This window comes from Notothenia rossii, assembly GCF_949606895.1.
Source record: "Notothenia rossii genome assembly, chromosome: 1".
Lineage (NCBI taxonomy): Eukaryota > Metazoa > Chordata > Actinopteri > Perciformes > Nototheniidae > Notothenia > Notothenia rossii.
The window spans coordinates 28,764,684-28,792,137 of record NC_136912.1 but is presented as its reverse complement, the minus strand read 5'-3'; the positions used below and the strand labels follow the sequence as shown (position 1 = coordinate 28,792,137).

Below are 27,454 nucleotides of genomic sequence, written 5' to 3'. Positions count from 1 at the left end.
TAAACAATTGCGTGAGTGTGAGGTTTTTAAAATAAATTGGTCAATAAGTCAGGGATGTGGAACTATATTTAACTTTTTGGTTTAAAACATTTTTTATACATAATTATGGGAAGTGCCCTTTTTCTCACTTGAGCTCCCACCTCCCAAAAAGTCTGTGCACGTCCCTGGGCAGGGGCGTCCTTTGCAGAGTCAGCGGTACTATCATCATGATGTGTGAGTGTGACAGTGAGTGACACAGAATGAATGTTACGCCACACTTATGACAGAAAAATAAAAGCTGTTTTTATTTTTACAACAATATTTGGTACTGAGATACATGGATCCTACATTTGGTATAGGATGATGTATTCAGTGGGACCCTGCCTGCCTCTCACGTGGTAATAGTGTGTTCATCTCCCTCTTTAAGATCATCCGTCAGGTCACACAGGTTGTTCACCAGGTTTTCCATCAGAGCATACACCTGTCAGAAAGAACAATATAAATCAATGTAGGACATCTTAAAAAGGCAAGTGTTGCACTTTCATAAAGTCATGAAATAAAGTTAAACACCCTGACTGTTATGGAGCAGGATCCAAAATCTCTCATAATGCTACTGGGAAGGGTCCTTTGTAATAATAATAATACACTTTATTTGTATAGCACCTTTAATGCTTGACACTGCTCAAAGTGCTTTTCAGAGTATGACAGAAAATGACAATAAAAAGTGAGGAACATGATTCAAAACAAGGTATAAACAAACAGAAAGAGTTCAGTGAACCATAAAGCAATAAAACACGAACAGTGATACTACAAAAAATTCCAATTGCCCCAAATTAAAAGCCAAATTAAAAAGATAGGTCTTTAATTTACTTTAAAAATTCCAATAAAGGTTGCTGTTCTAGGAACCAATAAGACAGTCCACTTCTATATATACTGTTCTCTAAACAAACCTCTCCAATTTGTAATGCATGTGTTCTTTTAAGGTTGAGCCACACAAACTCCAATTCAAACTTAACTCCAAAGAGATTTTAACAGGTTCAACCCAATTTAGTTTATGATGCTGCTGAATTTCTTTTAAAAGACTTTGTCTGGATTTACCCATTTTAATAATACTAGTTCTGCAAAGCTGATTTTACAAGTTATTTTTTTTTAATCACAGCCTGAGTCTTAGACCTGGACCTTAGACCAGCTTGCTGTCATCACAATAGTTATCAAGCTTTAGAAATCTCCTCCAGAGCTGAAGAACATATTAAACAACACACAGGTTCATGGGTGTTCCTCACAAATACGCCAAACTTCATTTGGTTGCTCCTTAAACAGTTAAGCCCAGAGCCTGTTTTTCAGGTTTCAGGCTCGAAAATGACATTCCCAGAACAAATGACTATATCTTCACTTCTAAAAAGGGGCAAATTAATAATCTTTTTTCTCAAAGCAATGATAAACCTGTGAGTTGGAAAAGTCAGAATCAATATAGATGTTTTTATTTTAAAGTACATTCAGATTGAACATAGTAAAACAATTTAAATTATAGTTTCCGTCCAAAAAAAACATTACTTATAGTGAAAACCACCCTTAAATGATGGGATAGACAAAAAGCTTTAGGAATCCAAACTGTAACACATAATAAGTACCCTTTATCAAGATTGATGCAAAACAAGTGACATTTGACCTTTTTAGAGAGGTTTAGAAAAAAAGACCCACTGATTGACACCACTTTTTAACCGATAGAGCCAATAGAATCTAGAGGGAAGTTCCTAAATCCATTTAAACATTACCATTGGTGAATGAGTGATGCGCAGCCAGCAAGCCCAAAACAGGAAGCTCTCATACACTCTAGTAGCTCTCATAGCAGCTATTTATGAAAACTCCGGTTATTGACATAAATGTTATGATGGATTATCAGTAATCATTTCAAAGTGACAGAGACATTGGATTAACCTTCAGCAGCGTTTTTATGCGTTTTAATGCCATTGAACACCACTTTTGATCAGAAAACAGCAAAGGTAAGACGTATTTGCCGTTTTGGCTACGTAAAGTGAAGTTGTGTGTTGTCTTTGCTTGTTTTAGCTGCCGCGAGTTTTGGTCGCACAATGATGATACTTATACCATTGGAATCCGTGGAATCTCAGCTTTCATATGATATCTAGTTTGTGCAGATCCGATGAAGAATACAATATTTCTACCGTGAGTTATGTGCTAAGTGCGTTAGCACTCTTTCGCTTAGTGCTAATTCAGAGGCTCGGCGTTAGACTTGTGTTTTGTTTCGGTAAAAAAAATTCATATCGTCAGGTAGCGGAGTTTCTTCCCGTTAAGTGGGTATGACACATTCATAGGTTGTTACATTTTAAGAAGCCCTCAGACGCTGTTTCTTGCAAGATGTTGCGGGAGGCTTAACAGGTTAAAATACTGTAAGATAGTTGAAAAACTTGCCTTTGAATGCAGGAGTCTTTTGTAAATGCCCATCGCCTCCGGCTCTACATTTGGGTCTTCGATAAATTCTTGACTGACGCTTTGTGAGGTGGTATCAGTCAGCGAGGCAGTTTCCTTCCCTTGCTTTTCCTTAGAGCTTTTCACCGCGTCTTCTCTTCGTTTCCCTTTCTTTTTGCTGTCCTGTACACAAAACGGATAGATAGACAACAGACATCAGTTAATGAAATAAAATAAATCTAACTTCCAAAACAAGTTGTCTGGTTCATAGTTAGCCACATCTTACACATTTCCAGTGGTGTTTAATAAATGGTTCTGTACCAGGTAGTGTATAGCTGTGTGCACCACAGATGGTGGTCCAGGGTCGATTAATTCAAAGCCTGGCACACAGTTGGAGAGCAGGTGCACGTTTTCACACAGTGTCCTGTTACCATGGTACCCTGTGAGTAATAGTCGGTACCTTACCTATGACTCAACCATCATGCAGGGTAGAGAATACACACACACACAGAAAAGACTTCATCTGTTGTCTGTTTCAAAATGTAATATTTGTTTCTGCCTTTGATGGCTGACAATGGAGAGACGGATCGTTAGGAGAGAGATGTTACAGGTCCCTGGGCAGATTCACACCGAGCACTTTATTTATGTGACGACCATCTGAGCCATCAGGACGCAGCATCATCAAAGTTGCTCAGATTTGTGAAGAGGACCATGCAAAGTTTCTGGGCTGAGTATAATGAGGACTGGTGAAAACAAATATCTGCATTATAAACAAATAGAAACTGAGTGAAAGTGTTTTTGCGCATTATTAAAAAAACAGGATAGGACCACGACCACATTTTTCCACTATGATTTTTCACTATTTTGGCCAAAATAATTCAGAAAAACGTCATGAATGGGATATCTTTAGAAATGATCTCTTTTTAAAATGTAAATAATACGTGTGTAATCAGTCAAATTCATCTTTAACTTTTGTGCATTCTTTGGCAAATAAACTACACTCTGAAGGAACTGTAATGATTGATATTATTATATGGGTATAGTAAACATGACATCAATATCCTTTTAATATTGTGGTATATTTAAATATCATGGTTATGGTCAATACCTGAATATGGCCTAAATGTCAAAAATAATAAGAGTGAATCTCTAAAAAGAAATTGTTACACAGTTGTTTTTGCTCCTGTTATAAATTAAATGAACCCTCAAGTGTGATGGTGACACACATGATATACTGTATAAAACATTGTTTCAAAAAACCAGGCAGCAGGTGGCCTAATGTGTGGCAGCAGTCTGTACTGTAGTAACAAGAAAATGGGAGTTGTTGAATATCAGGTGATTGAATGATGAACTGACAGCTCAAAGTAGTGAAGATGACTCACAGTTGGGTCAGCTGTAAGTCAGCTGAAGTGATGTGTCTTCATACTTCATAATTAAAACAAGTTTTGGATCTGCTGGCCTGCCTATCAGTGGAGAGAACATCTTATAGCAGCCCATCTACAGTATGAATCGTCAAAGGCAACAAACACCTTCTCTTCACTCACCTCCACTGATTTTTCAGTTGTTGCCGACTTGGACTCCACTTTGCTGTCCTCCTTAACTCTGGACTTCACTCCACTTCTCTCTTCTTTAGCAGCCGCTCCTCCCTTTTTCTCACTCTTCTCATCTTTGGTATCAGCCATATCTGCGATGAAATAACTCAGTAAGCATCAGGAATCTCCATCAATCTACATCTTATTGAAAGTCTGAGTCTCACCAGCATCTGAGATTGGGGGTTCCTCCTTTTCATGGATCTGTGTGTCTCTCTCTGGAAGGCCCATAACCTCTCTGAGCCACATGGCCTCACCAGCCATGGTGCCGAGGAGTTCCCTCCACAGCTGCTGCCTGCAGGTGGCAGCACATACCACCATAACCCTGAAGGCTTACTACGCTATGTACAAGTGTGTATCGTGTGTGTAGAAGCTATGATAGAGATGGTTCATTACTCATTGCTTGTGTTTATGCCTCACCCAATAGTTCCTGCAGTTAGCTGCTGCTGCTTGAGCTGAGGAGGTTCAGAGAGCTGCAGAATCAGAGAGTTGATCCGGGCCAGGCTCTGTTCCTGAGCCGACTCATGCTTAGGCAGAGACAGAACAACCTTGGGTGGAGAACCAATGAATGGACAAATAAATATGTTGTGTTTTTAATCATGGTATAGCATTTGATAGTCAAGTGCACAGTGCATTCAAAGAGGACCGTCACATTGGTTCAACCTGCTACATGTACTTTAATTGTACTAACCAAGGTTTATCATGCACCTTAACATTAAATAATGTCTCTACCTGTCGCAGTGTATCCACAGAGAGGTCCCAACTGCTTCCAGGTTGCACTTCTTGCGACAGTCTCTTTAGGTCCTCCACTGGCTGATAAAGATACTGCAACTAAAATAATGTATGGAGTAGTTATCAATATAAGCAGTATAAACCATACATCCATACAACACCATAGCTACCTGTCAATCACAACGTAGCCACGTCCTAAACCACACCCTGCTTTATCATCTATTGTACATTCATTGTGACAATACTTTACACAAAATGAACATCATGCTGCACTGAAGAAAACTTCAATTACCGATTGAGACCATTACTTTATTAGGAAAAAGTTTACTAAGGTAACAAATAAAGTGAAAAGTAGGGTCATTTTCTCATAGACTTCTATATAATCTGACTTCTTTTTTCAACCAGTATAGTCGCCCCCTGCTGGTCTTTAGAAAGAATGCAGATTTAAAGGCTCACCAGCATTGAACTCACTTTTCACTGGAGGTTGATTACCCTTGGTATCTTTAGGTCCTCCACTGGCTGATGATTGAATTAAAACAGTGTTTGGAATATAAATCAAACACTGTAAATAAGAAGTTGACCTCGTCACCGCGATGTTGTCTATTGGTTTGTGGACTACAGTTTGAAGCCTTACGTTTGGAATTACAATTAACTTTTATGAACTGAAAACACCTTGTGGAAGGGACTCAAATGAGGACAACAAATGTGTGCCACCCTTTGTGGTGATAAAATGTGGGTTAGGGTTAAAAAGCTCCAATCATCACAATATTTGGTAATGCCTTTTGAAAGAAAAGCCTTCTATTCATCATAATTAGTGTATAGCCTGTAAACAGATACAGTGGGTCAAAAAAGTATTTAGTCAGCCACCAATTGTGCAAGTTCTCCCAGTTAAAAAGATGAGAGAGGCCTGTAATGTTCATCCTAGGTATACCTCAACTATGAGAGACAAAATGAGAAAAAAAGAAAAAATCCAGAAAATATCATTGTCTGATTTTTAAAGAATTTATTTGCAAATTATGGTGGAAAATAAGTATTTGGTCAATAACAAAAGTTAATCTCAATACTTTGTTGTATACCCTTTGTTGGCAATGACAGAGGTCAAACGTTTTCTGTAAGTCTTCACAAGGTTTTCACACACTGTTGCTGGTATTTTGTCCCATTCCTCCATGCAGATCTCCTCTAGAGCAGTGATGTCGCTGGGCAACACAGACTTTCAACTCCCTCCAAAGATTTTCTATGGGGTTGAGATCTGGAGACTGGCTAGGCCACTCCAGGACCTTGAAATGCTTCTTAAGAAGCCACTCCTTCGTTGCCCGGGCGACGTGTTTGGGATCATTGTCATGCTGAAAGACCCAGCCACGTTTCATCTTCAATGCCCTTGCTGATGGAAGGAGGTTGTCACTCAAAATCTCACGATACATGGCCCCATTCATTCTTTCCTTTACACAGATCAGTCGTCCTGGTCCCTTTGCAGAAAAACAGCCCCAAAGCATGATGTTTCCACCCCCATGTTTCACAGTAGGTATGGTGTTCTTTGGATGCAACTCAGCATTCTTTCTCCTCCAAACACGTCTAGTTGAGTTTTTACCAAAAAGTTCTATTTTGGTTTCATCTGACCATATGACATTCTCCCAATCCTCTTCTGGATCATCTAAATGCTCTCTAGCAAACTTCAGACGGGCCTGGACATGTACTGGCTTAATCAGGGGGACACGTCTGGCACTGCAGGATTTGAGTCCCTGGCGGCGTAGTGTGTTCCTGATGGTAGCCTTTGTTACTTTGGTCCCAGCTCTCTGCAGGTCATTGACTAGGTCCCCCCGTGTGGTTCTGGGATTTTTGCTCACCGTTCTTGTGATCATTTTGACCCCACGGGGTGAGATCTTGCGTGGAGCCCAAGATCGAGGGAGATTATCAGTGGTCTTGTATGTCTTCCATTTTCTAATAATTGCTCCCACAGTTGATTTATTCACACCAAGCTGCTTACCTATTGCAGATTCAGTCTTCCCAGCCTGGTGCAGGTCTACAATGTTGTTTCCGGTGTCCTTTGACAGCTCTTTGGTCTTGGCCATAGTGGAGTTTGGAGTGTGACTGTTTGAGGTTGTGGACAGGTGTCTTTTATACTGATAACGAGTTCAAACAGGTGCCATTAATACAGTTAACAAGTGGAGGACAGAGGAGGCTCTTAAAGAAGAAGTTACAGGTCTGTGAGAGCCAGAAATCTTGTTTGTTTGTAGGTGACCTAATACTTATTTTCCACCATAATTTGCAAATAAATTCTTTAAAAATCAGACAATGTGATTTTCTGGATTTCTTTTCTCATTTCGTCTCTCAGAGTTGAGGTATACCGAGGATGAAAATTACAGGCCTCTCTCATCTTTTTAAGTGGGAGAACTTGCACAATTGGTGGCTGACTAAATACTTTATTTCCCCACTGTAAATGTACTCTTAATTTGTTGTTACACTTTCCTATGTTGTTTTCAATCATTAGCTGCCATGTCTAATGATTATATTGTAAAGTATTTTGATTGTATGCAGCACTTTGGCTCGACCAAAAATAGTTTTAAAAATGTGCTATATAAATAAAACTTGATTTGATGTCTATTGATGTTGTTTATCAAAGCTAAGTGGGTCTTTACTACAGCCATGCTCTATATTCACTGTAGTCTAATTAGCTAAATCAGCCTCATAATTAACCCAGTTATAGCCAGGTTACTAGGACACTAGTACATGACATATTTAGTACAGTGTAGTGGCAACAGTGACTAATTGAAGTTATAATGATTTTGTATCTATTATGAGTGTGATAATGGATGGATATATTTCAGTTTGTGAAGGACATGATATAATGGGCTGATCACACCCTTGTCTTCAGTTAAAAGGTCAAGAAGAACAACATGATGGGCCCACTGGTGGATCACCTCACACCATGCAATGTGAGTAAGATTCAGGGGGTACTATATACAAAGAAACATGTCTGGTATATCACTGATGTAAAAAATGTGGCAATGTATTAGGGCTGCTCGATTATGGCAAAAATCATAATTATTATCTTTGGTCACTATTGATATCACGATTATTAAATACGATTATTCAATGACTTTGAAAACATCCTTTAAAAAATGTTTAAATAATCATTTGAACAGTATGTTTTTAACAGTTGAATACCCTGAACTTTAAGTATTATTCAACTGAAAAACCAATTAAAAAATTATACATTTATATCTACATTTAAAGATGGGGTAGGTAATTTTGGAGAAACCAGCTCGAGTGCGCTAGAATTTGAAAATACACACAAAACATAAATTACCAAATTTATTTTTTCTGTTTTTTTCCGGTTGTGTATAAGGTGGGGTAATACCCCCACCTTTAAAGGTGGGGTATGTAATTTATTTCAGAAACACTTTTTGTTATATTCCATGGAATGCTCTTAACATCCCGATAGCAATTAATATATTAAATGCTTAAAATGACAATAAATACATAAAAAAATGTCATCTGTGGAAGCCGTAGTACTGTAAAAAGCACGACGATGACCTACCTGCCTGTCAGCCTTCCATCTGTGCAAAAACTTATCTCGTGCCCTCATTGGTAATGTGCGCGTTCGTGTGTGTTGGAGGAGAGGCTCTGTAAGGAAGTGGCAGATTTTTTCCAGTTGCGTATTTTCAAATTCTAGCGCACTCGAACTGGTTTCTCCAAAATTACCTACCCCACCTTTAAGTCCTAAGGAGGGTTTATATGAAAAGAAACGCCTATAAAAACTGAAGTGTGGCATGATTTAAGGACAACATCTTCCACTTGTAGTATTTACCTTGGGGTTTTGGCGTAAAAACTCTTGCTCTTCGGTGACGTAGAGTTCTGCAGGAGAGCTGGGTCTCTCTGGGGTGCGGACCCCCCGCAGCACGTCATACACAATGGACCGACACAGTTTCTCCTTCACTATCTTTTCCAGCTTCGTCTGCTCGTGCCCACACAACAGAAACACAGATAAAAAATCACAGATGGGCTTCAAGAAGATCTCAGTGCCATCTGTCCTTGCAATTTGCAGTCGTACTTTCAGATAAAACTGCAAAAATAGTAACTATTTTCATTTCATTCCCAATATTTAATAAAATGGCTTACATTTTTCAGACTGATAAGAAAAACCGAGTCACAAAACAGTGAAAATTGCCATCCCCACTTCATAAAGTCTAAAGGAGGTCTTAAAACTGTTGTTTTGTCAGTCTAAAACCCAAATATTTATTCTGTTATAGATCAAATAAACAGAGAAAACAATGACATTTCCATATTTAAGAAGCAGAAAATAGTACTTTCAGCCATTTTGGCATGAAAAATTACTTTTACGATTAATTGATTATCAAAATTGTGCAACAGTTGCAGCTCACTAAAACACACTGTAATTGTACCCACCTGTATGAAAAGCCTCTGGTCTGCAGTTGTGTCCTGGTGCAGAGCCACTCCTCTCAGAGAGACCTGCATGGAGGCACCTCGCAGCAGCACAGGGTGGGTGTTGAGCTGCCATATCTCAGTTATGATGCCTGGCTCCTCTGACTTAAATACAAACTCAACACGCTGGGTTTCGCCTGGACGCATAACGCCTGGATGGGAATGGAAGCATCATTAAAAACTGGTTGAGGTGCAATGAGTACGAGCTGAAAGATAAAGTATAATGGGCTGGAACTGGGACAAACAGTGTGTGACCAGGGCTTAGCAGGTGTCTGGTTGTGTTTACCACTGGAAGAGTTGAAGTAGAAGTGATGACGCATTGTGTGTGATCGCAAGTTAGCAAGGCAGCATGGCACGGGAAGCTGCTGCCAGCTGTAGAAGATGGCCGAGCTGCCCTCATTGTGCAGCTCCAGCTGGGATGATGCTCTTTCTCCAGTCAGGGCCTCAAAGATAATTGTGGCACTGATTCCTACTTGTCCCTGATCAGTGAGTGGTAGAGAGGGAAAAGTCTATTCATATGATGTAGGCGTCTCCAATAACAGGAAGCATGGACAAATAAAGGCAAACGGCAGGTACGGTACAGAAACATGGAGGAAGGTGAAATTACTTGTGGTTTACTCACATGGTAAATTTAGCTTCATATCGATTTACCGCATTTATTCCATCACAGCAGTTGTGTTATCAACTCAATCTCTATTTCTTCTAGAAATACTGTTTTCATACTGTAATTAATCACAGTCGTTTCTATTTGCCGTACTCTTGATCATTGTCCACCTAAACTAAAGCTTCCTGATCTTTTATTCCCTAAAATGTAAAGCCTAACTATAATAAGACCTCTGCAGGGAATTTAAACATTTAAAAAATCAGGAAAAATGCTGATTCATGCTAGCTCAACATCGTTCAGGGATGTTATGATGAATTGAACTAGACTTTTGCAACTGGGGAGCATGTTCATACTATGAGCCTGGTGTTTATCTCAGGTAAGATATAATAGTTGATATATCATGCTTTGAAACTCATTGGTGCAGACTAACTATCTGTTTTAAGGCCGCTCTGTACCTGGTTGATGGGAGAGTTTCCAGTCCAGCTAGCAAGTTGACCTCCGAACCTCAAGGCAGGAATGAGCAGAGCGTCGGTCCAAACATCATCGTACTGCGCCAGAGGATCTCTGAAGACAACAAGACAGCAGGAGTACCACGCGGCCAACACGATAGAAACTAGACTGCATCTTGACTTCTGATACTAGATATGGATTTATTAAATTAGTTTGAATGTAATTTGAATCTGTATTGTTGTTATGTTACATCTGGAATGCTGATTCTTCCCTCTGAACAAAACATTGACACATGGGTACTAATGACAACATTGACCAGCTCCTAAAAGGAGAACCATTGAAGGTACTGATGCATTCAAGCGTTTCTTGTCCAACTTAACATTTGCAAGCTTAGCATCAGGAAGCTGCCCTAACATGAGTGAAAAAGTGTAGTTCATGTTGGGACGTACACTTCAACATTATGGGTAACTGAGAATACACATTTAGATGAAAATTTAATTTTTTTTTATCCATTTCATATGATTTGTTGTGATTCATAAAGATGCACTTCCCTCTCTCAAGGTAGGAGAGAGGTTTAACTCTTATAATTATCTGGTTATTTTGGTTCATAACTCCCTCACATTTGAACCACATGTGCAGCACCTGGAGAAAAAAAACTTTTTTTATTTTAAAAACAAGTTTTCTTATTATTTGTATGAAACAATTAAATACAAAATTATAATAACTCATAAATCGTCAATAATAAAAAGAAAAAAAAATGTACTAGTGGAGACATGACATGGTTCCATTCATTCAATTTAAATTAAAATGGCATATTAAAGAGCCTGTGACACGATTGTCCCCCATCATCCAAACCCATCAATTTGAGTAAATATTGTCCCCTTGAAAACCGTTACTGAACTGATTTTGGATATTTGTACTTTGATAACCATTAATCTGCCCTTCAATGTTGACCATTTCCTGGATCTTCTCGGGGATTCTTCAAGTCCCGCCAAATTATAGGTGACGTCAATGCGGGCACAGCGCTCCAGCTGCACCGTTCAGGATCCCAGCATCTGCATGTAAACGCACGATGGCGCACACAGCAGCAAGCTCAGACAGCGATGACAGTTTAATCTTGAACGTGTCTGAGAGCTCATATGAGGTTGAAGGATCGGTTTATTTTGTATCTGTTAGAAGTTTAGGAATTAGGTGCGTCAATATGGGCGATCATACGGTCATGTAGCCAGTGGTGGACTGGGACTAAAAATCAGCCCGGGACTCTCGACCGGCCCACTGCGGTACAACTAGTAAATTGTCAACGGGGGGAGTGGGGGATGTGCTAGTGACTTATCCGACCGGCCCACTTCGGTACCGGCCCATCGGGATTCGTCCCGATGGCCAGTCCGCCACTGCACCCAGCCCAGCCCACGTAAACTGTCAACGGGGGGAGCCTCGCTGCGGGGAAACGGTGGACCTAGTGTCCCGATCGGAGTGGGAATAATAATAATAATAATAATAATAATAATAATAATAGTAATAATAATAATAATAATAATCCGTGCATTTTATCCATTAATTTCCCCAACATTGTTGTAAAAAAAAAAAACGTTTAATCCATGTTGGTGTACTACTACTGTAGAAGTTGTCGATACTTCTTAATACATGCATGTGTGTATGTACAAGGAATACACAATGCATAGGCAAGTGGTGGCTTTATTTATGACCACAGCATGAACAGTGAACATGTACGTTGCATGCCGACTAACAACTGAATGCCTATTATCTTAACACCTCACCGGGTGGCGCACCATCTACGGTAGCCTGCAAAGGACAAACTTAATCATATGAGAATGATCTACATCCCTTCTCTTTAGCTGATGTTTCTATCTGAAAGTAAATAACATTTAAGGCAGAGGATATTGAACATTCCTTTAGCATTTGGTGACACAAACAATAAACCATTACTAAATACCTTACCAGGTAACAGGAAAAGGAAATGACTAAACATATCACTTTAACAAGATTGTCCAACAGTGTTACTGCACATATTTAGGGTTTGGTTTGCATGTGCGACCTGATCGTGTTATGTATGGTGTGTCACTGTTGTTGCAAGGGAAATGTGATGTGTGTCTTGGTAGTGAAGGGGAACTGTTCTGTGTCAGCCTGCTGTTTCTCTCAGGTGTTTGTGGTGTGTGGGGTACACAGTCCATCATAGAGGGGTCAGTGTTTTGAGGGTCGAAATCTTGAGGCTGCTGTTGCTGGAGCAACGGCTCGAGAACAGGAATGATGTGACGACGATTCCGTCTGTATGAAGTCCCGTTGGCTTGGATTATGTAAGAGCGTGGTTTCTCGCTCACGTCCTTGACAACGCCAAGCCGATCATATCCTTTTGGGGTCTGCATCCTGATCACTTGTCCCTCTGCCAGGGGTTTTAGAGGAGAACTTGAGATGTCATAGTGGCGCTTTAAGATGAGCCGCTTGTTGAGGAGTTGTGTTCTGATTAGTTGTGCATCTTTTGGGTTTGGCTGTAACAGTTTGGTGCTCACAGGGATGGCTGCACGTGTTTGTCGCGACATCAGGCGTTCAGCAGGAGAGCCTAACGTCAGATCACGGGGAATGTTTCTGAGATTTACCAGGTTGAGGAAGACATCTGTGCCATCTCTGTGTGAACGTTCCATCAGCTGCTTTGCACTGCGAACTGCTCTCTCTGCTAGTCCGTTTGACTGTGGGTATTCAGGACTGCTGGTGATGTGAACAAAGTCCCACTGTTTTGCAAAGTCCTTGAAATGCTGACTGGCGTACTGTCCAGCATTATCAGAGATGAGTGTGTGTGGTGTGCCGAAAACAGAGAAATGTCTCTTCAATTTAGTTATCACAGTTGATGAGGTCACATCCCGGAGAAGGTCGATTTCAAACCAGCCAGAGTATGAGTCAACCAGCACCTGATACCGTTTTCCATGCCACTCAAAGATGTCTGTTGCCACTGTGGACCATGGGAGATCTGGCACAGGATGAAGCTGGAGGGGCTCCTTTTGCTGATGGGATCTGGTGCTGTTGCACACTGCACATGAAAGCAACTCCTCAGTGATGTCTCTAGACATTTCTGGCCAAAAGATGATGCTTCTTGCTCTGCGTTTGGTTGCTTCAATGCCGGGGTGCCCTCTGTGCACTATTTTGATGTACTCTCTGTGCAGGGATTGAGGAATGACAGTTTTGTGGCCTTTCATGACAATTCCCTCTTCTACTGTCATTTCATCTCTGTAGGGAAAGAAGAGACGGACAGCAGGTTGGAGCTGATTCTGTCGGATGGGCCATCCTCTATTAATGACTGCACTGAGGGCTTGCAGATCTTTGTCCTCTGCTGTGTGCTTTCTGAGTTCTTCCAAGCGGGCTGTGGAGATGTAGCTCACAGACATAACTTCATAAGCATCATTTTCAGCAGGGCTTTGAGATGTTTGTGTGGTTGGGGCACGTGAAAGTGTGTCTGCTACATACATATACTTGCCCTTTTTGTACACCAAACTGATGTCGTAGCTCTGCAGCCGGAGTAACATTCTCTGCAGACGGGCAGGGGCTGTGTGGATGGGCTTCTTTAAGATAGTCACTAAAGGTTGGTGGTCAGTCTCCACCACTACAGGCTTTCCATACACATAGTCTTTGAATTTTGTACAGGCAAACACGACAGCTAGCAGTTCTTTTTCAATTTGTGCATACCTTGTCTCTGTGTCAGTGAGGGTGCGTGATGCAAACGCTACTGGCCTGCCATCTTGCATGCACGCTGCTCCAAGTCCGTAGCACGACGCATCACAGGTGAGCGTGACTGGTCTTCTGACATCATAGTATGACAGGACAGGTGGACTTGATAAGCATGATCTAAGAAGGTCAAATGCATCCTGATGCTGCTGGAACCAACACCATGCAGTGTCCTTGTGGATGAGTTTTCTCAGTGGTGCTGCGATGTCGCTGAAGTTCGGGATGAACTTGCCGAGGTAGTTAACCATACCGAGGAAACGCTGTAGTGAGACAACGTCTGTGGGGACTGGCATGTTAGTGATTGCATCTGTCTTAGAAGGGTCTGCCTTCAGGCCTTCACTTGTGAAAATGTGACCTACATATCCTACATGATCCAGGCGAAACTTGCACTTGGCTGGATTCAGCTTTAGGTTGACTTCTCTCACTCGTTCCAGCACCTTCTTGAGGTTGGCATCATGCTCAGCAACTCCGCGGCCACCAATGATGATGTCGTCAACGATGACAGAACATGGGTAACCTGCAAATAGCTGTTCCATCGAGCGTTGAAATACCTCACTAGCAGAGCTAATGCCGAAGGGCATCCTTAGGAATCTGTACCGCCCAAATGGAGTACTGAAGGTCGTCAACATGGAGGATTTCTTGTCGAGACGTATCTGCCAGAAGGAGCTTTTAGCATCTAGCACAGAAAACACTTTCGCTCCTGACATCTGTGCTGCAACTTCTTCTACTGTTCTCATAGGGTGATGTGGTCTTTTCAGCGCTGTGTTGAGGTCTTGTGGATTGATACACAATCTTATTTCCTGCTTGTCTTTTTTGTGTGCTGCCACCATAGATGAGACCCAGTCTGTGGGCTCAGTAACTGGTATAATGACACCTATGTTTTGCATGCGGTTAAGTTCAGCTTTAACTCTGTCTTGCATTGCAATAGGAATGCGGTGGGCAGGTCTAACCACAGGTTGTACACTAGGATCAACTGTCATGGAGTAAGTGATTGGTAGTTCTCCAAGTTCATCATCAAACAGGTCTTTGTACTGCATGAGTGTCTGTGTGGTGAAATCCGTGTTGCTTTCCGTAGTGATCTGGTGGACATCTTTGCTCAATGTGACAATTCCCATGTCCACGCATGCCCGAAATCCCAGTAGTGGCTGCACATCTTTGTTCACTATGAAGAAAGGCAACGAATGGAGCTGCTCCTTTAATCAGGAAGGCAGTGTGGCCAGGCCTTTGGTCTCAATCCTGCTTCCTCCATAAGCAACAAGGTTTATAGCAGTCTCTTGCTTCACAAGTTGCTCGCCATTGGTCACTTGTGTGAACGCTTCTTGAGACAACACATTGCATTTAGCTCCTGTGTCAACTTTCATTTCAGTTGGTATGCCATTAATGTGAATTGTAACAAATCCTTCTTCTTTGTCTTTAGCTTGAGGATTAACACCATCAACATGTCTTTCGATATCTACGCCATCCACGTAGAACGTGTCTTCTCTGTGTGTTGTGGGCTCTTCCACTGTTACTTCATGTACAGACTGGTTAAAATTATTTCTATTTGAATGACTGTAGCTGCGTGGTTTAGACTTGCAGCATTTTTTGTAGTGATTCACTTTTTCACAGTTGTGGCACTTTTGCCCGAAAGCTGGACACTTTTCTCGCATAGCTGCATGGCTGCCTCCGCAATTATTACAGTTAGAGATGCTCTGGGAGTGAGCGAGTGACTGTGGCTTTGGCTGATATCTTCTGCTAGAAACAGGTCTCACTGCATCAACACTGGTAGCTTGAACGGCTAACGTCCTGCTGCTTTCCTCTGTCATTTCGTGTATACGGCAGACTGAAACAGCTTTAGCAAGTGTCAGTTCACTGTCTCTCAACAGAGTTTTTCTTAAAGAGTCATTGATTATGCCACATACTATTCTGTCACAGATTAGTTCCTCAGCTAAGTCTCCAAAATGACAACTTTTAGCTTTTATCTTCAGATCACTGATGAATGACTCAATGCTCTCACCTTGCTTCTGATTTCTTGAATGAAACCTGTGCCTTTCCATTATTTTGTTATGTTGAGGGTTGCATATTTCTCTGAATTTCCGTATCAAACAGTCCGGGTCCTCCCTTGATTCAGCTGGGGAGATCACTGCACCGTCGGGGCCTGGCGCGCGCACTTCAGCTGCATACATAAAGGATCGTTCACGTTCAATGGCTTCTGGTCCAGCAAGATTGAGGAGGATGTAAGCCTTAGTCCTGGCAGCCTTGTCTGGGTGCGCTGCGGCGATGAAGATTTCATATTCCCTCTCAAAGATCCGCCAGCTCTCCGCGACGTTTCCTTCAAACATAAATGGGTCCGGACGGCGAAATCCATCCGCCATTGTAGCTGGGGCTAGCTTCAGCCAGCTAGTTAGCGTTAGCACGGTCCGTGGAAAAGAAATTCTCCAGACGAGGAGAGGCCCGTGCCGTCTTCTGACACCATGTAGAAGTTGTCGATACTTCTTAATACATGCATGTGTGTATGTACAAGGAATACACAATGCATAGGCAAGTGGTGGCTTTATTTATGACCACAGCATGAACAGTGAACATGTACGTTGCATGCCGACTAACAACTGAATGCCTATTATCTTAACACCTCACCGGGTGGCGCACCATCTACGGTAGCCTGCAAAGGACAAACTTAATCATATGAGAATGATCTACAACTACAACCAGTGTTGTAGTGGGGATGTTTAACTGGGTGGACGGGGTGGTGGGTGGACGGGAGACACTATGGACGCGCTCGTGAACTGTCATGTATGTTCGCCGAATTGACATGAAAGCACTGACAAATATGAATATACTGTAGTCAACTTCATTAAAACGTTATTAACGTGCCTAAACTCAGTAATTCACCATTTCTACGCATGACAACACACTTTGTCCGTGTTTGGCTCTCTCGCCGCACAGTGAAGCGTTCCCGCATTGACGTCACATCCGGCTTCCCCCAAAACCTCAAAATGAGTCGAAGGAATTTTCCCGCGATGTTCGAAATTATTGATATTTATCGGAACGGTATCGCTTTTTCTTTTTTAAACTGACGGTTCGAGATTACTAGTAGCCCACTATTTCATTGCACAACAGTTGTTGGGTTCGTGTCACAGGCTCTTTAAGCACCTATAATATGGCATTTCCATACACAATTAAATCAATGATTTGTGGGTAGTGATTTGTAGTGCCTTTGAAATAGGGCAAGACATTTGGCCTGATTTTGACCTATTTAACCAAGCTTTGGTAAGAAATAATGGCAAATCTCTAAAAATCAATGAAGCCCAGCTTACAGGTCCTCCTTCCTCATGTTCTTGTGCTCTGTCTCATCTTCCAGCTCCTCCAGTAAGGGACCACGACACACTCTGACAGAAGTGACAGGCGTGCTGGAGCCAATAACCTCCAGTCCATAAATCTCCTGTAATAAAAGCCACACAGTGGGTGTCGGTTGTGAAGGAGGTAGTTAGCTTTGTATGCTCATTCAACATTGTGACACGGGGCATTGAAACACAATACCCAGAGTCCTTTTCAAAGTACGCATGTCCTGTCAGCGCACATCCAGAAAGTGCAGCCGGAACGGACAAAAGGAGGTGTTGAGGACGAGGTGTTGTGGAACACACAGTCCGGATGTCAATGGCTAAATTAAACTTCATCAATGTGGACATACACTATCCTTAAAACGTTTCCCCGACAACTGTGAAACATGTATATGCATGTGTGTTCAAAGAAGCAGTGAAAATATTTAATTTAGCTAAATGTCATCATTACATATTTGTTGCTAGTTGTTGGTCAAATTTCTGTAAAAAAGGTACATTTTAGGGATCCTTGTCAAATATATTTGTCATGCACTTTTATTTATTTATTTATTCAGTCCATGCACCAATACGATTACTTTGTGGGGACTTCCCCCCTTTATATTGTGTCCCTCACATTTTCCTCTTCCCTTTTTGTGTCACGGGAGCGGTGAACTGCAATGTGCTGGGACATTTCTGCATTAAGCTATGAACATGTGTGTATACTGAATTAGTTATTTCTTATTTAATCTATGCAGGGGCCGAAGTGTGAGGGCATACAATATACTGTAGTAACGACTGATTTGTTGTTCATCTGTTGTCAGCATAAACAGAGATTGGCTCCAACGATATGCTGACTCGGGTCTTATCCTTCCACAACACAACGCAGACACCACTAGTCGACACTATGTCATAAAAAGGAGAGGATTTCTGAGTCTTTCTTCAATGAAACAGTCTCCATTGGCCTCAGAAACAAAAATACATCATCAGCTTAGCTCTACCATTATATCATGTGACATAATAATTAAAGTGCAATCTTTTGTTCTCCTGAAGTTCAAACTCTTCTTCTTGAGTACCACTAGAGGCTATATTTTCTTCCGCCCTTTCTGTCGTTCGCCCCCCTCTTCCCTACCTTTGCCTCTGTTCCTCGCTCTCGTTACAGCCCCCCCCTCTCCTTATTATCGCTCTCCTGTATGTCACAAAGCCACGGACCAGTCAGCTGCTGACAAGACAGTCTGTTTCCTCCTGTGTGTTTGTCAAGAGGCCCTTCAGACCCCAACCCCCCCCTCAGCATCACACATCCACCAGCCCGGCAGAACACACTGCTACCATTTCCTCTAATGTCACGGACACAATGTGTGTGTGTGTGCGTGTGCGTGTGCGTGTGCGTGTGCGTGTGCGTGTGCGTGTGCGTGTGCGTGTGCGTGTGCGTGTGCGTGTGCGTGTGCGTGTGTGTGTGTGTGTGTGTGTGTGTGTGTGTGTGTGTGTTACCCTGCACATCTTTTCAGTGTTACAACACGCTCCAGACTTCATATCTGGACTCAATGTGAAGATGAGTGTTCATGGAAGGGCTCCAGTTCCTCATTAATCTCATCATGCATGTGTGTACTAACTGTACTTTTTACAGGTAATAAGATACACCATCACATAATTGCTAAAGACTATGTAAATTGTTTTGTGAGTGTGTGTGTTCATGCCCATGTGCAGTTTGCATTAAACATCACACTTTTTTCAGCATCATAACTTCTGCACACAGACATGGTGCATATATTTTTTAGGTTCAGTGTATGACCTCAGAGGATATCTGTTTCACATCATCCATGTCCAGCTCAAACAAAAGATCCAAGCTGCAGTTTAAATAAAAAGGTCATCAAGTCACCCTTTTATCCTATTCTTTTTGGGGAAATTATCAGTATAATCATAAGAGTAATTCAGTTATTGACAAAACTATGTTATTGTGAGATCACAGTGACCTTGACCATTTGACCACCATAACCCAATCAGTTCATCCTTGAGTCTTAATCGATGTTTGTAAGAGATGGAAAGTACTGTAAAAAACTGAAGAAATGCCTGGTGGATTCAAACATCTGTTGCAGCTGTTCTGCAGTTGAGTGTGAGTTGTGTTACCGGCTTTTTGATATCCATGTCCGGCAGAAGCTCCCCAAGCTCCTGGCACTGGTGCTGCAGGTAGGTGCTCTGGTCCCAAGTCCGAGACGCTGGACGAGTCTCAGCAGAAATTATTCCTAGAGAATCAAACATTTTCCACAGAGAGATTTATTATTAGAGTTTATTCCCAGTAGTCCCCCAAAAAAGAGACAATCACTCATCTTTAACTGTTATACATCAGCGGCTGCAACTGCAGTGGCACATTGCAAGTTGTCCGTCTGTACCATTCTTAACATGGAATTAAATGAACGCCTGGAGGGATTTTGTTCAAATGTTGCACAATTCTCCTCTTGGACTAAAGGACACACTGATCAGATTTAGGGGGGCGAGGGTCACATTTTCTGACAAAACTCAACAATACATATGCCAATTATGACAATTCCACACAACGGATGCCTTTTGGGACAGACATGGACTAGTTGGCAGAGGCAAAGAACCACGAGGCATTTTTGTAGTTTTCTCCTTTTTACTTTGGTGAGTATTTGTTTTATGATGTTTCGGGATTATCCTCAACGCCAAGTGTGGTTTTCAAAAATGTGTATTCAGGGGGAAAAGTGGACGACTAGAATGTTGGGCCAACTGGATGTTCCAAGCGAATGCACCATGAGAAGAAAACAGTTTGAAGAAATGCTGAGGCAGATTGGACAGAGTGGAGGTTTCTGTGTGTACCTGATTCCCGGCGTACGCTGCCCGGTTGTGCTACGTGTGCGACAGGTGTCCATCTGCCCCGCTCCGTCTGAGTCAGAGTGGCTGCGATGCCACTCATTTCATCTCCAATACGCTGTGGGAGGCTCCAAAACTCACTGCCCACACGGTAACCCTAAGACATAGATGTAAAGACACGTGAGTGAAGAAGCCGCAGAGAAAATCAAATCAAATAGGAGAGGATTCTGACTCAAATGTGTGTCATACATATCCAGAGTGGATGAGAGGCATGACTCGGTTTAGAAACTCCCTCTGCTCCTGAGTTTCTCTGTAATGGTTGGCTTGGTTCATCAGTAAGCTCTCTACCGGCCTATCGAGCATGTCTTGAGAGAGTTGAACAGAGCAGCAGATGAATAAAGAGATGGATAAACAGGGAGAAAAAGTATTTTGGAAATCAAATATTAATGTATAAATGAGCAAATATCTTTAATTTGCCTTAAATTAAAGTATGCATCTATGAGATGTATTCATTCATCAACTCCTGATTCAGTTCAAGTGTTTTTCATTCAATAATATATTGCCTCTTGTTACAGTTTTTCTCGATTGCTAACACACTAAAATGCTACGTAAAACACAATTATTTTAACTGACACTCAAAGAGCAAAACATCGGCTCAAATCTCCAAAACTCTAAACACGTTTTCAGCTTTTCACACAATTTTCAAATCAACATGGCACTTTTTGCAAACCACTGCAAACGTCTCTCCACGTAAGACACAGGAATCTGACATAAAGTCACGTGTTAGCAGGTTTAAAACACTGATATTCAAAATGCCTCACACATGGACCAATGATCAAGAAACACGTTCCACCTGACCAAACACCTGATAGCATAATTGTTGGCTCATCAATCAGGATGTTAGCACTATAAAAAGACCACAGGTGAGTACTGTCTTACAGCAACAATGGAAGCCAACATGGAAGCAAGAGCAAGAGCTGGGCTGAGAGTGAGAGGAGGAAGAATGAGAGGTAGAGGTAGAGCTGGAGGGAGAGGACGTGGACAAAGAAGAATACTCTCTATTACTGTAAATGAAACGTTATCAACCATGGTTTGACGATGAGAGAGGCTGGACAGAGGGTTCAGCCTAATCTAAGCTGATTTACTGTTGCCTCTTTAATCCGGACACTTAGACTTGAAAACAGGTTAGTTACCAGTTTTTAGCTCTGCATAATCATGATATATCAGTGCTTATATATCTGTTGTGTGAAACATATTCATTACTGTAATTGAATTGTTGGCATGTTGCAGACTATAACTGTACAACAATCCTGCACAATGTACTGTGGTAAACTTACTTGTATGCAACACAGACACTGACCAACCACTATGTCTTTGCTGTTTATCTGAAGGACTGAGAAACAAAGAGGTGCAGGTGGAAGGCTAAGGATTTCCAATGAGGCACAGGAAGCAGCAGTTACAAACTGGGTTTTGGCAAACAATGCCATCACACTTAGAGAGATCCGAAGCAGAGTAACTATGTGCTGAGATGCATGTTGCACAATGTTATCTTTGAATAAAATATGTTTTTTTTTTCATTTCTTCATTAACTGTATTTCTGTAAACTCAAGCAATCTTTCTCTGCAGAAACCTCTATGTACAGAGCATAGCCTATAACAGATGAACGTGCTTTAGATTATGCTCAGCAGTGTGTAGCTGGGTGGTCAAACAATCTAGTATTATGAATGCAGTGTGTTATATTTGGTGCAAAAGTTTGCATTTGGTAAGTGTTTATGTAGTTTTGAGTGCATTTCTTCATTTAGCAGGAGAAATTAGGTGTTTTGCACTTTGGGTGTGTGGTTTTGTGAATTGTATTTAGTGTTCTGAGAAACTGAGCAATTTAAAAAGAAACGTGTGTTAGCAATCGAGAAAAACTGTAATGCTTATAAAAATGCGAGCTGATTCTTTTTTTTTTAGGTTGTAAGCAGGCAGAAATTATTATGCAAATGTTATGTATTTCTGGTGCAGGTTGCTGTACAGTGTAATCCGCTCACCAGATAAGAGGTCCTGCTGCCGTCTGCGCTGCGTCATGTGAGCCTGCCAGTGCTGCAGGGCATTGCTCTGAATGTTTCTGCAGCCTGAAGGGATCCCACGCCCGTCCTCCACAGCCTCAGACCCATGTCTCTCTGGGGCCTCAGATGGAGCGTATTTCCTGGACTTTGCTATTCGCTTCCCCAACTGGATAGTGGAAAAAGGAAGGAAGGAACCAGAGTTGGCTTGCGCAGTCAACGTTTTCTGTTTCGTTCCATCAGTTTACAGAATGACAGCTGTATTTGGTTGCCAGATTTGAAATGTTAAAATGTAAATGCTGTTTCACTTTGTCTCATTATGATATACCTCTGTCTCCCCTTTGGCTTCCAAGTAACTTCGGAAATCCTCTAAAGTACCCAGAATGCTGTGTGGAAGAACCATCTCTTGGTCATCAAAGTTGAACCCTTCTGATCCTGAAAAAAAAAAGTATTCGGAACAGAAAATAACACTAATTTCAGCCTTAGGATACAAATTATGAACATCTTTCTCACTACAGTACACTGTACATGTATGTGTTATTGTTCATGAGGACAAATGAAGATGACCAACCTGTGCAGTCTGGAGGTTGAGAGTCAGGATCCTGATTCACTGGATGAGTCGCTGGCCCCTGCACAGTATCACTTGCTCCTTCCGTTGGCTGTGTCTTAGGCACAAGAGCCATGTGAGCTGGTTTGGGGCGGCCCTTCGGTGGCTTAGGTATATGAATCTACAGACATAATCATATTGTCAGTAACATATTCAACTGCTTTAAAACACCCTTGGTGCCGCACAAACATGATTTGTATTTTTGGGGGAGCAAAGTTCATTTCAAACTCATAGTAAATACTGTAAATGGATGAAGTGGGTTTACTTTATTGATGTCCTGTGGCTGAAAGGACATGGCCTGGAGATCACAGTCTTTGAGAGTACAGATGTCGGGCTGCTCATAATCCAAGATGTGCAACACCTCTGATGGTTTCAGCTTCTTGTTCTCTAGAGGAGAGAGTCAAGATATAAACTGAAAAATGGGAATGGGAATGAGTGCTCCCACACTTCAAGTCTCTTGGTAATCTCTCCGCACAGAGACTATGTGTCATGTTGCTTATCCCTAATTCTTACATTTTAAAAAGTGAGAGAGGCTTTACTTCATTTGTGCAAAGTACATAAGTGGTCACAAACTCACAGCTATCACCCTGGAACACTGACATGGTTATGCAATTCTGTTCATTTCTCTGAATATAGTTTCCATGGCCACAACAACAGTGAAAAATCCTTGGCTTTTGTAAGTGTTTTGCTTCACTTCCTCCATGTTGTCAGTCTCGAACTAAGTGCAGTTTCTCACATAATTGATTTGATTTGCCAGCTGCAAAGCCCTTGGCCCTTATCCAAAGAAATTGATGCTGCAATTCTACATGTTTTTGCTAAATAATCTGTGTTGAAAGCCGATGAAACAATCTTTTTTTCTGACCATGATCTTATGTACTTTCTCCCTAAGAGAATGCAACAAAATACATGAGTTATTTCCACATTTATGCTATCTTTTAATTCGACTACAGTACATTTGAGTTGAAAATATCTTCCTATTTTCCACTGAGACAACTTTACTAGTTACCTTGCATATCCCGATTAATCAAAAAAAGATATAAAAAAATTAAATTTTAAATGTATAATTATAGGCTAAGTTTAGATAAAACATAAATGGTTTGTACAATAATAATCATAATGTATTTTTTTCTATTCATAAAACAAACTACCAAAGGAGTTTTGGGACTAAAGTATGGTATCTGAACTCTTATTAGCAGAGGTGGAAAAAGTACTTGAATCACAAGTAAAAATACCACAGTGTAGAAATACTCTGTTACAAGAAAAAATCCTGCACTCAAAATGTCACTGAAGTAAAAGTACAAGAGCTATAGCGACAGCAGAAAACAAACAAAGTCGCTGAGAGGCTGAGGCCGGGCCTGTTTGATATTGTGTTACACGCTACAACAAAGTACTTGCTGAGATCAAAAACTCTGTGGAAAAATAATGTAGTTTAACGAAATCTGGGATGATCAACTTATTTTCCTTGGACATGTACATTGTTATAGTAATCAAAGCAATCATTAAACTTGCCGTCAACAAAAAGTACAACGACCCTGTTTCACCCTCTCTTCCACGCACACACCTCACGCAGGTGAACAAGATTATAATGAGTGCCGCCCATATCCATGTGACCAGTGGCGGTTCTAGAACATTTTACATGGCGTGGCAATGGGGGGGCAAGAGGTCATGCCAGGGTGGCATGGGAGGGCGGACAGTACGTGGTATTTTATACTGTATATAACCTATTTATTGTTAATTCATGAGTGTCCTTAATGCACAAGAGAAACAAGGTGTTCAGACAAACAATCAAGTGCCCTTTGAGTCCCCCAAGCTTACTTCAATAATTTTAAATGAAAGGAAACTACAAAATGTATTTTAAAGCAATGGATTAATGGAACAGGTTGTTTTGCATGACAATGTAAAACTAAATATATTTTTTTTTTTGTTTTTTTTTTAAATTGGTTGTCTTAGTAGTGGACAACAGACATATTTGCATGTCCTTACTAAGCATTATTACATATTAATTTAATATTATACAAATCAAAATGGCCACTTATCCCAAAATGTTGCTGCTAATATAATCATATGCTTGTCAACTTTAACTGATCAAAAAGAAATTCTGAAAAAATACTTGAATTATCTATGAAATTGCAATATTGACACACGTCCCAAAGTTTGTTTCAACCCCGCCACGCCAAACCATTTACCCTCCAATTAAAATAATGGATCAGTCCATGAGTCATCTGCATTGAGGGAATTACATCACAGAAGTCTTTTGAAGGAAAGATGGCAAAGAAAGGCACGTGTCAGTGTCTTCTCTTACCTATATTTCAGTTTTTGTATTTTCAGATTAAGATTGACAAGCTCAACATTTCAACTCTGTTATGAATTAATAATAGTAGATAATGGTTTATTACAAAATAAACAATAATATTGCAAAATATTACAATTTTGTAATGTCCTTAACTTCCATGTTGGCCATATCTTAGCTAAACAAGGTCTCATGGTTACTTTTTTGTTAAAAACTTCAACCCTGTCAAATTCTTTCAAGGAAATTGCTAGTAATTATTTATACTTTGTGCCTGAGATGGGAACATGTAAGTAGTCGACTACCAGATGTTATGATCAAATATTTTGGTTTCATTTTTCAAAGATGTAAAGACCCAAAAGGCACCCGATTCAGAGAATACTCAGAATTCTGCTTACTGTAAGTAGGCATACAGTAAAGGTACTGGAGTCTCATCTGCCTCCTGATCCCTGCCTCTGTCCCTCTTTCTGACACTTCATCTTTATTCCTCATACATTTCTTCTTCTTCACTAATGTCTTCATCTCCTCCTGGCTTCCTCCTGCTCTGACCCTCCTGGCCTCTTCATCTCTCTTTTCCCTTTCCTCTTTATGTTCGTCCTGATCACTTCTCAGATATGTCTTTTTGTTGTTGTTTAATCACTCCAGCTACTCTGGCCTGCAAGAGTCTACTTGTGAAAAGCACTGGTGCAAATGCTTGTATAACTTTACACGTTAGGGCCATGTAGCTAAGTAGCATAATAAATATAACATAAGAAAGTATTTATCAAACGCACACAGGCAGCTGTGTTTAGATCCAGTTTGACGGTAAAGGAGGTATGCTGTAATTTAGCTGGCCTCATTGCTGTGATGTGTAATTTACGTGGATTTAATAGTACCGCATAGTTTAGCAAATAAAGTGATCGATCTCCCAGCTAGCGCTGCCTGCGTAGTATTTTGTAACGTAACGTCCCAAACAGCGACCGTCTGTTAAACGCTATCGATTCAAACGGCAGCGTTTTATTAATATTTTGTTTCAAGCTCTCGTCTTTAGTAAAAACAAAACTAGTTGAAGGGGAAATGCTCCCAGGGGAAGCTGATCCACCTTCAGGTGCTGGGACAGCTCGTTCCCTCTCTGCAGCTGTGTGAGCCGCGGTCTGTGTGAACGCCACTCCGCAGTTTAATGCAGGGCCGTAGCTACGTTTTTAATGGGGCTAAATGATATTTAAAATTATCCACTTTTAATTAATGTACTGCTTGTTTCGTTGCTTGAGAAGCTTGTGGAAATAGTGTAGGGTTGTTTCTACAAGTACAGTTTTAGGGAAACAAAAGTTAGGGGGGCAGCTGGGGGGCTTAAGGCTCTACAGTGGGGGGGGCAGCTGCCCCCCTTGCCCCCCTCTAGATCCGCCCCTGCATGTGACCCAAGCTAACCAATCAATAGTGATCAAACAAATATCTTATATTAAAACAAAATGCATTACTATACACGTTTCATGGCTCCTAAGAGCATTAAAATCAAAATATACTTTCTAAAAGTAAAGTACTCGTTTTGCACATTGGCCCATTCCAGATGTATGTATATTATATGTTTTGATCATAATTATTGATCATTAAAGTGTTATCAAAGCTGGTAAAGGTGCAGCTCGTTTGAATGACTTTATACTGCAGGGTAGATTGTGATTTTACTCCAGGTGTAATAAAGCCTTATTTAATTTTGTATTATGTTTCACATCATTAATCCAAATCTGCAAGGGATCTAAATAAATGTAGTGGAGTACAAGTACATTATGTAGGCCTACCTCTGAATTGTAGTAGGGGAGCAGTATAAAGTAGTACGAAATTGAAATACTCAAGTAAAGTACAAGTCTCTCAAAAGGAACTTAAGTTACTTAGTTACTTTACACCAGTGCTGATTAGTTCTTCTTCGTTATGCTACTTCTACTCCGACTTCTAAATTACTTTGCAGATTTGGATTAATGATGTGAAATATAATCAACATTTTTGAAGGCAACACTTTAATTTACGAAGGACTTAGTTATCTACATTGTGGTTTCGCTACTTTAACAAAAGTCAAAGTTCTGAGTATCTTTTCCAACAAAATAAAGAGAGGCACAGCTTCATTCTCGCTGTTGACTTGAGTGCAGCTCCTGATCAGGTGGAGAGGTCATTGTGCTGCAAACGCTTAGCTAGTATACAGTTACAGAGACATGGACAGGGGGATAAAAGAAAGACACAGAAGTGTGTGACTTAGCCTACCTGCAGCACTTAGACGCCTGAGCCCCTTACTCACTGACTCGCCGTGGTTCATTTGTTCTCACTGCCGTGAAAGTTTCGGTAAACTAATGTAGCGTTTGTTAGCTAGCAGTGCTAACCAAGCTAGCGCTGCACCTCAGCGTCAAGTATGTTCTCTATTTGTAACCATGGTCACCACGACGCTTCAAAACAAAGGAGG

At 41.1% G+C, this 27,454-nt stretch overlaps 1 protein-coding gene across 4 annotated transcripts; it reads right to left on the bottom strand.

Moving 5' to 3' along the window:
- Positions 1-257: 257 nt before the first annotated feature.
- On the bottom strand, positions 258-27,454 carry mycbpap (mycbp associated protein). 4 transcript variants are annotated; one of them, XM_079673638.1, is made up of 19 exons: positions 27,259-27,444; positions 23,005-23,126; positions 22,704-22,860; positions 22,461-22,567; positions 22,118-22,358; positions 20,334-20,449; positions 20,091-20,241; positions 19,383-19,498; positions 17,256-17,380; positions 10,230-10,338; positions 9,457-9,649; positions 9,135-9,322; positions 8,536-8,682; positions 4,728-4,826; positions 4,416-4,543; positions 4,163-4,290; positions 3,951-4,090; positions 2,410-2,589; positions 258-460 (listed from the first exon to the last, which is right to left on the bottom strand). In XM_079673638.1, exons 1-19 carry the CDS (start codon positions 27,308-27,310, stop codon positions 371-373), a joined length of 2,589 nt encoding a protein of 862 aa, XP_079529764.1. In that variant the 5' UTR covers positions 27,311-27,444; the 3' UTR covers positions 258-370. The 4 variants fall into 4 exon arrangements, 3 of the variants coding, with proteins under 3 accessions (XP_079529764.1, XP_079529765.1, XP_079529766.1); XM_079673639.1 differs by having other exon boundaries at positions 22,118-22,301; positions 27,259-27,442; XR_013806985.1 differs by lacking the exon at positions 258-460 and adding an exon at positions 3,789-3,869 and having other exon boundaries at positions 2,449-2,589; positions 27,259-27,454.

Excerpts from the sequence above, each read along its gene's own strand:
- mycbpap (XM_079673638.1), bottom strand. The coding sequence starts at position 27,310 with ATGAACCACGGCGAGTCAGTGAGTAAGGGGCTCAGGCGTCTAAGTGCT. Across the intron at positions 23,127-27,258 it reads CAGGCGTCTAAGTGCTGCAG|AGAACAAGAAGCTGAAACCA; the intron begins GTAGGCTAAGTC and ends TCTCTCCTCTAG. Across the intron at positions 19,499-20,090 it reads CAGCGTACGCCGGGAATCAG|GAATAATTTCTGCTGAGACT; the intron begins GTACACACAGAA and ends TTGATTCTCTAG.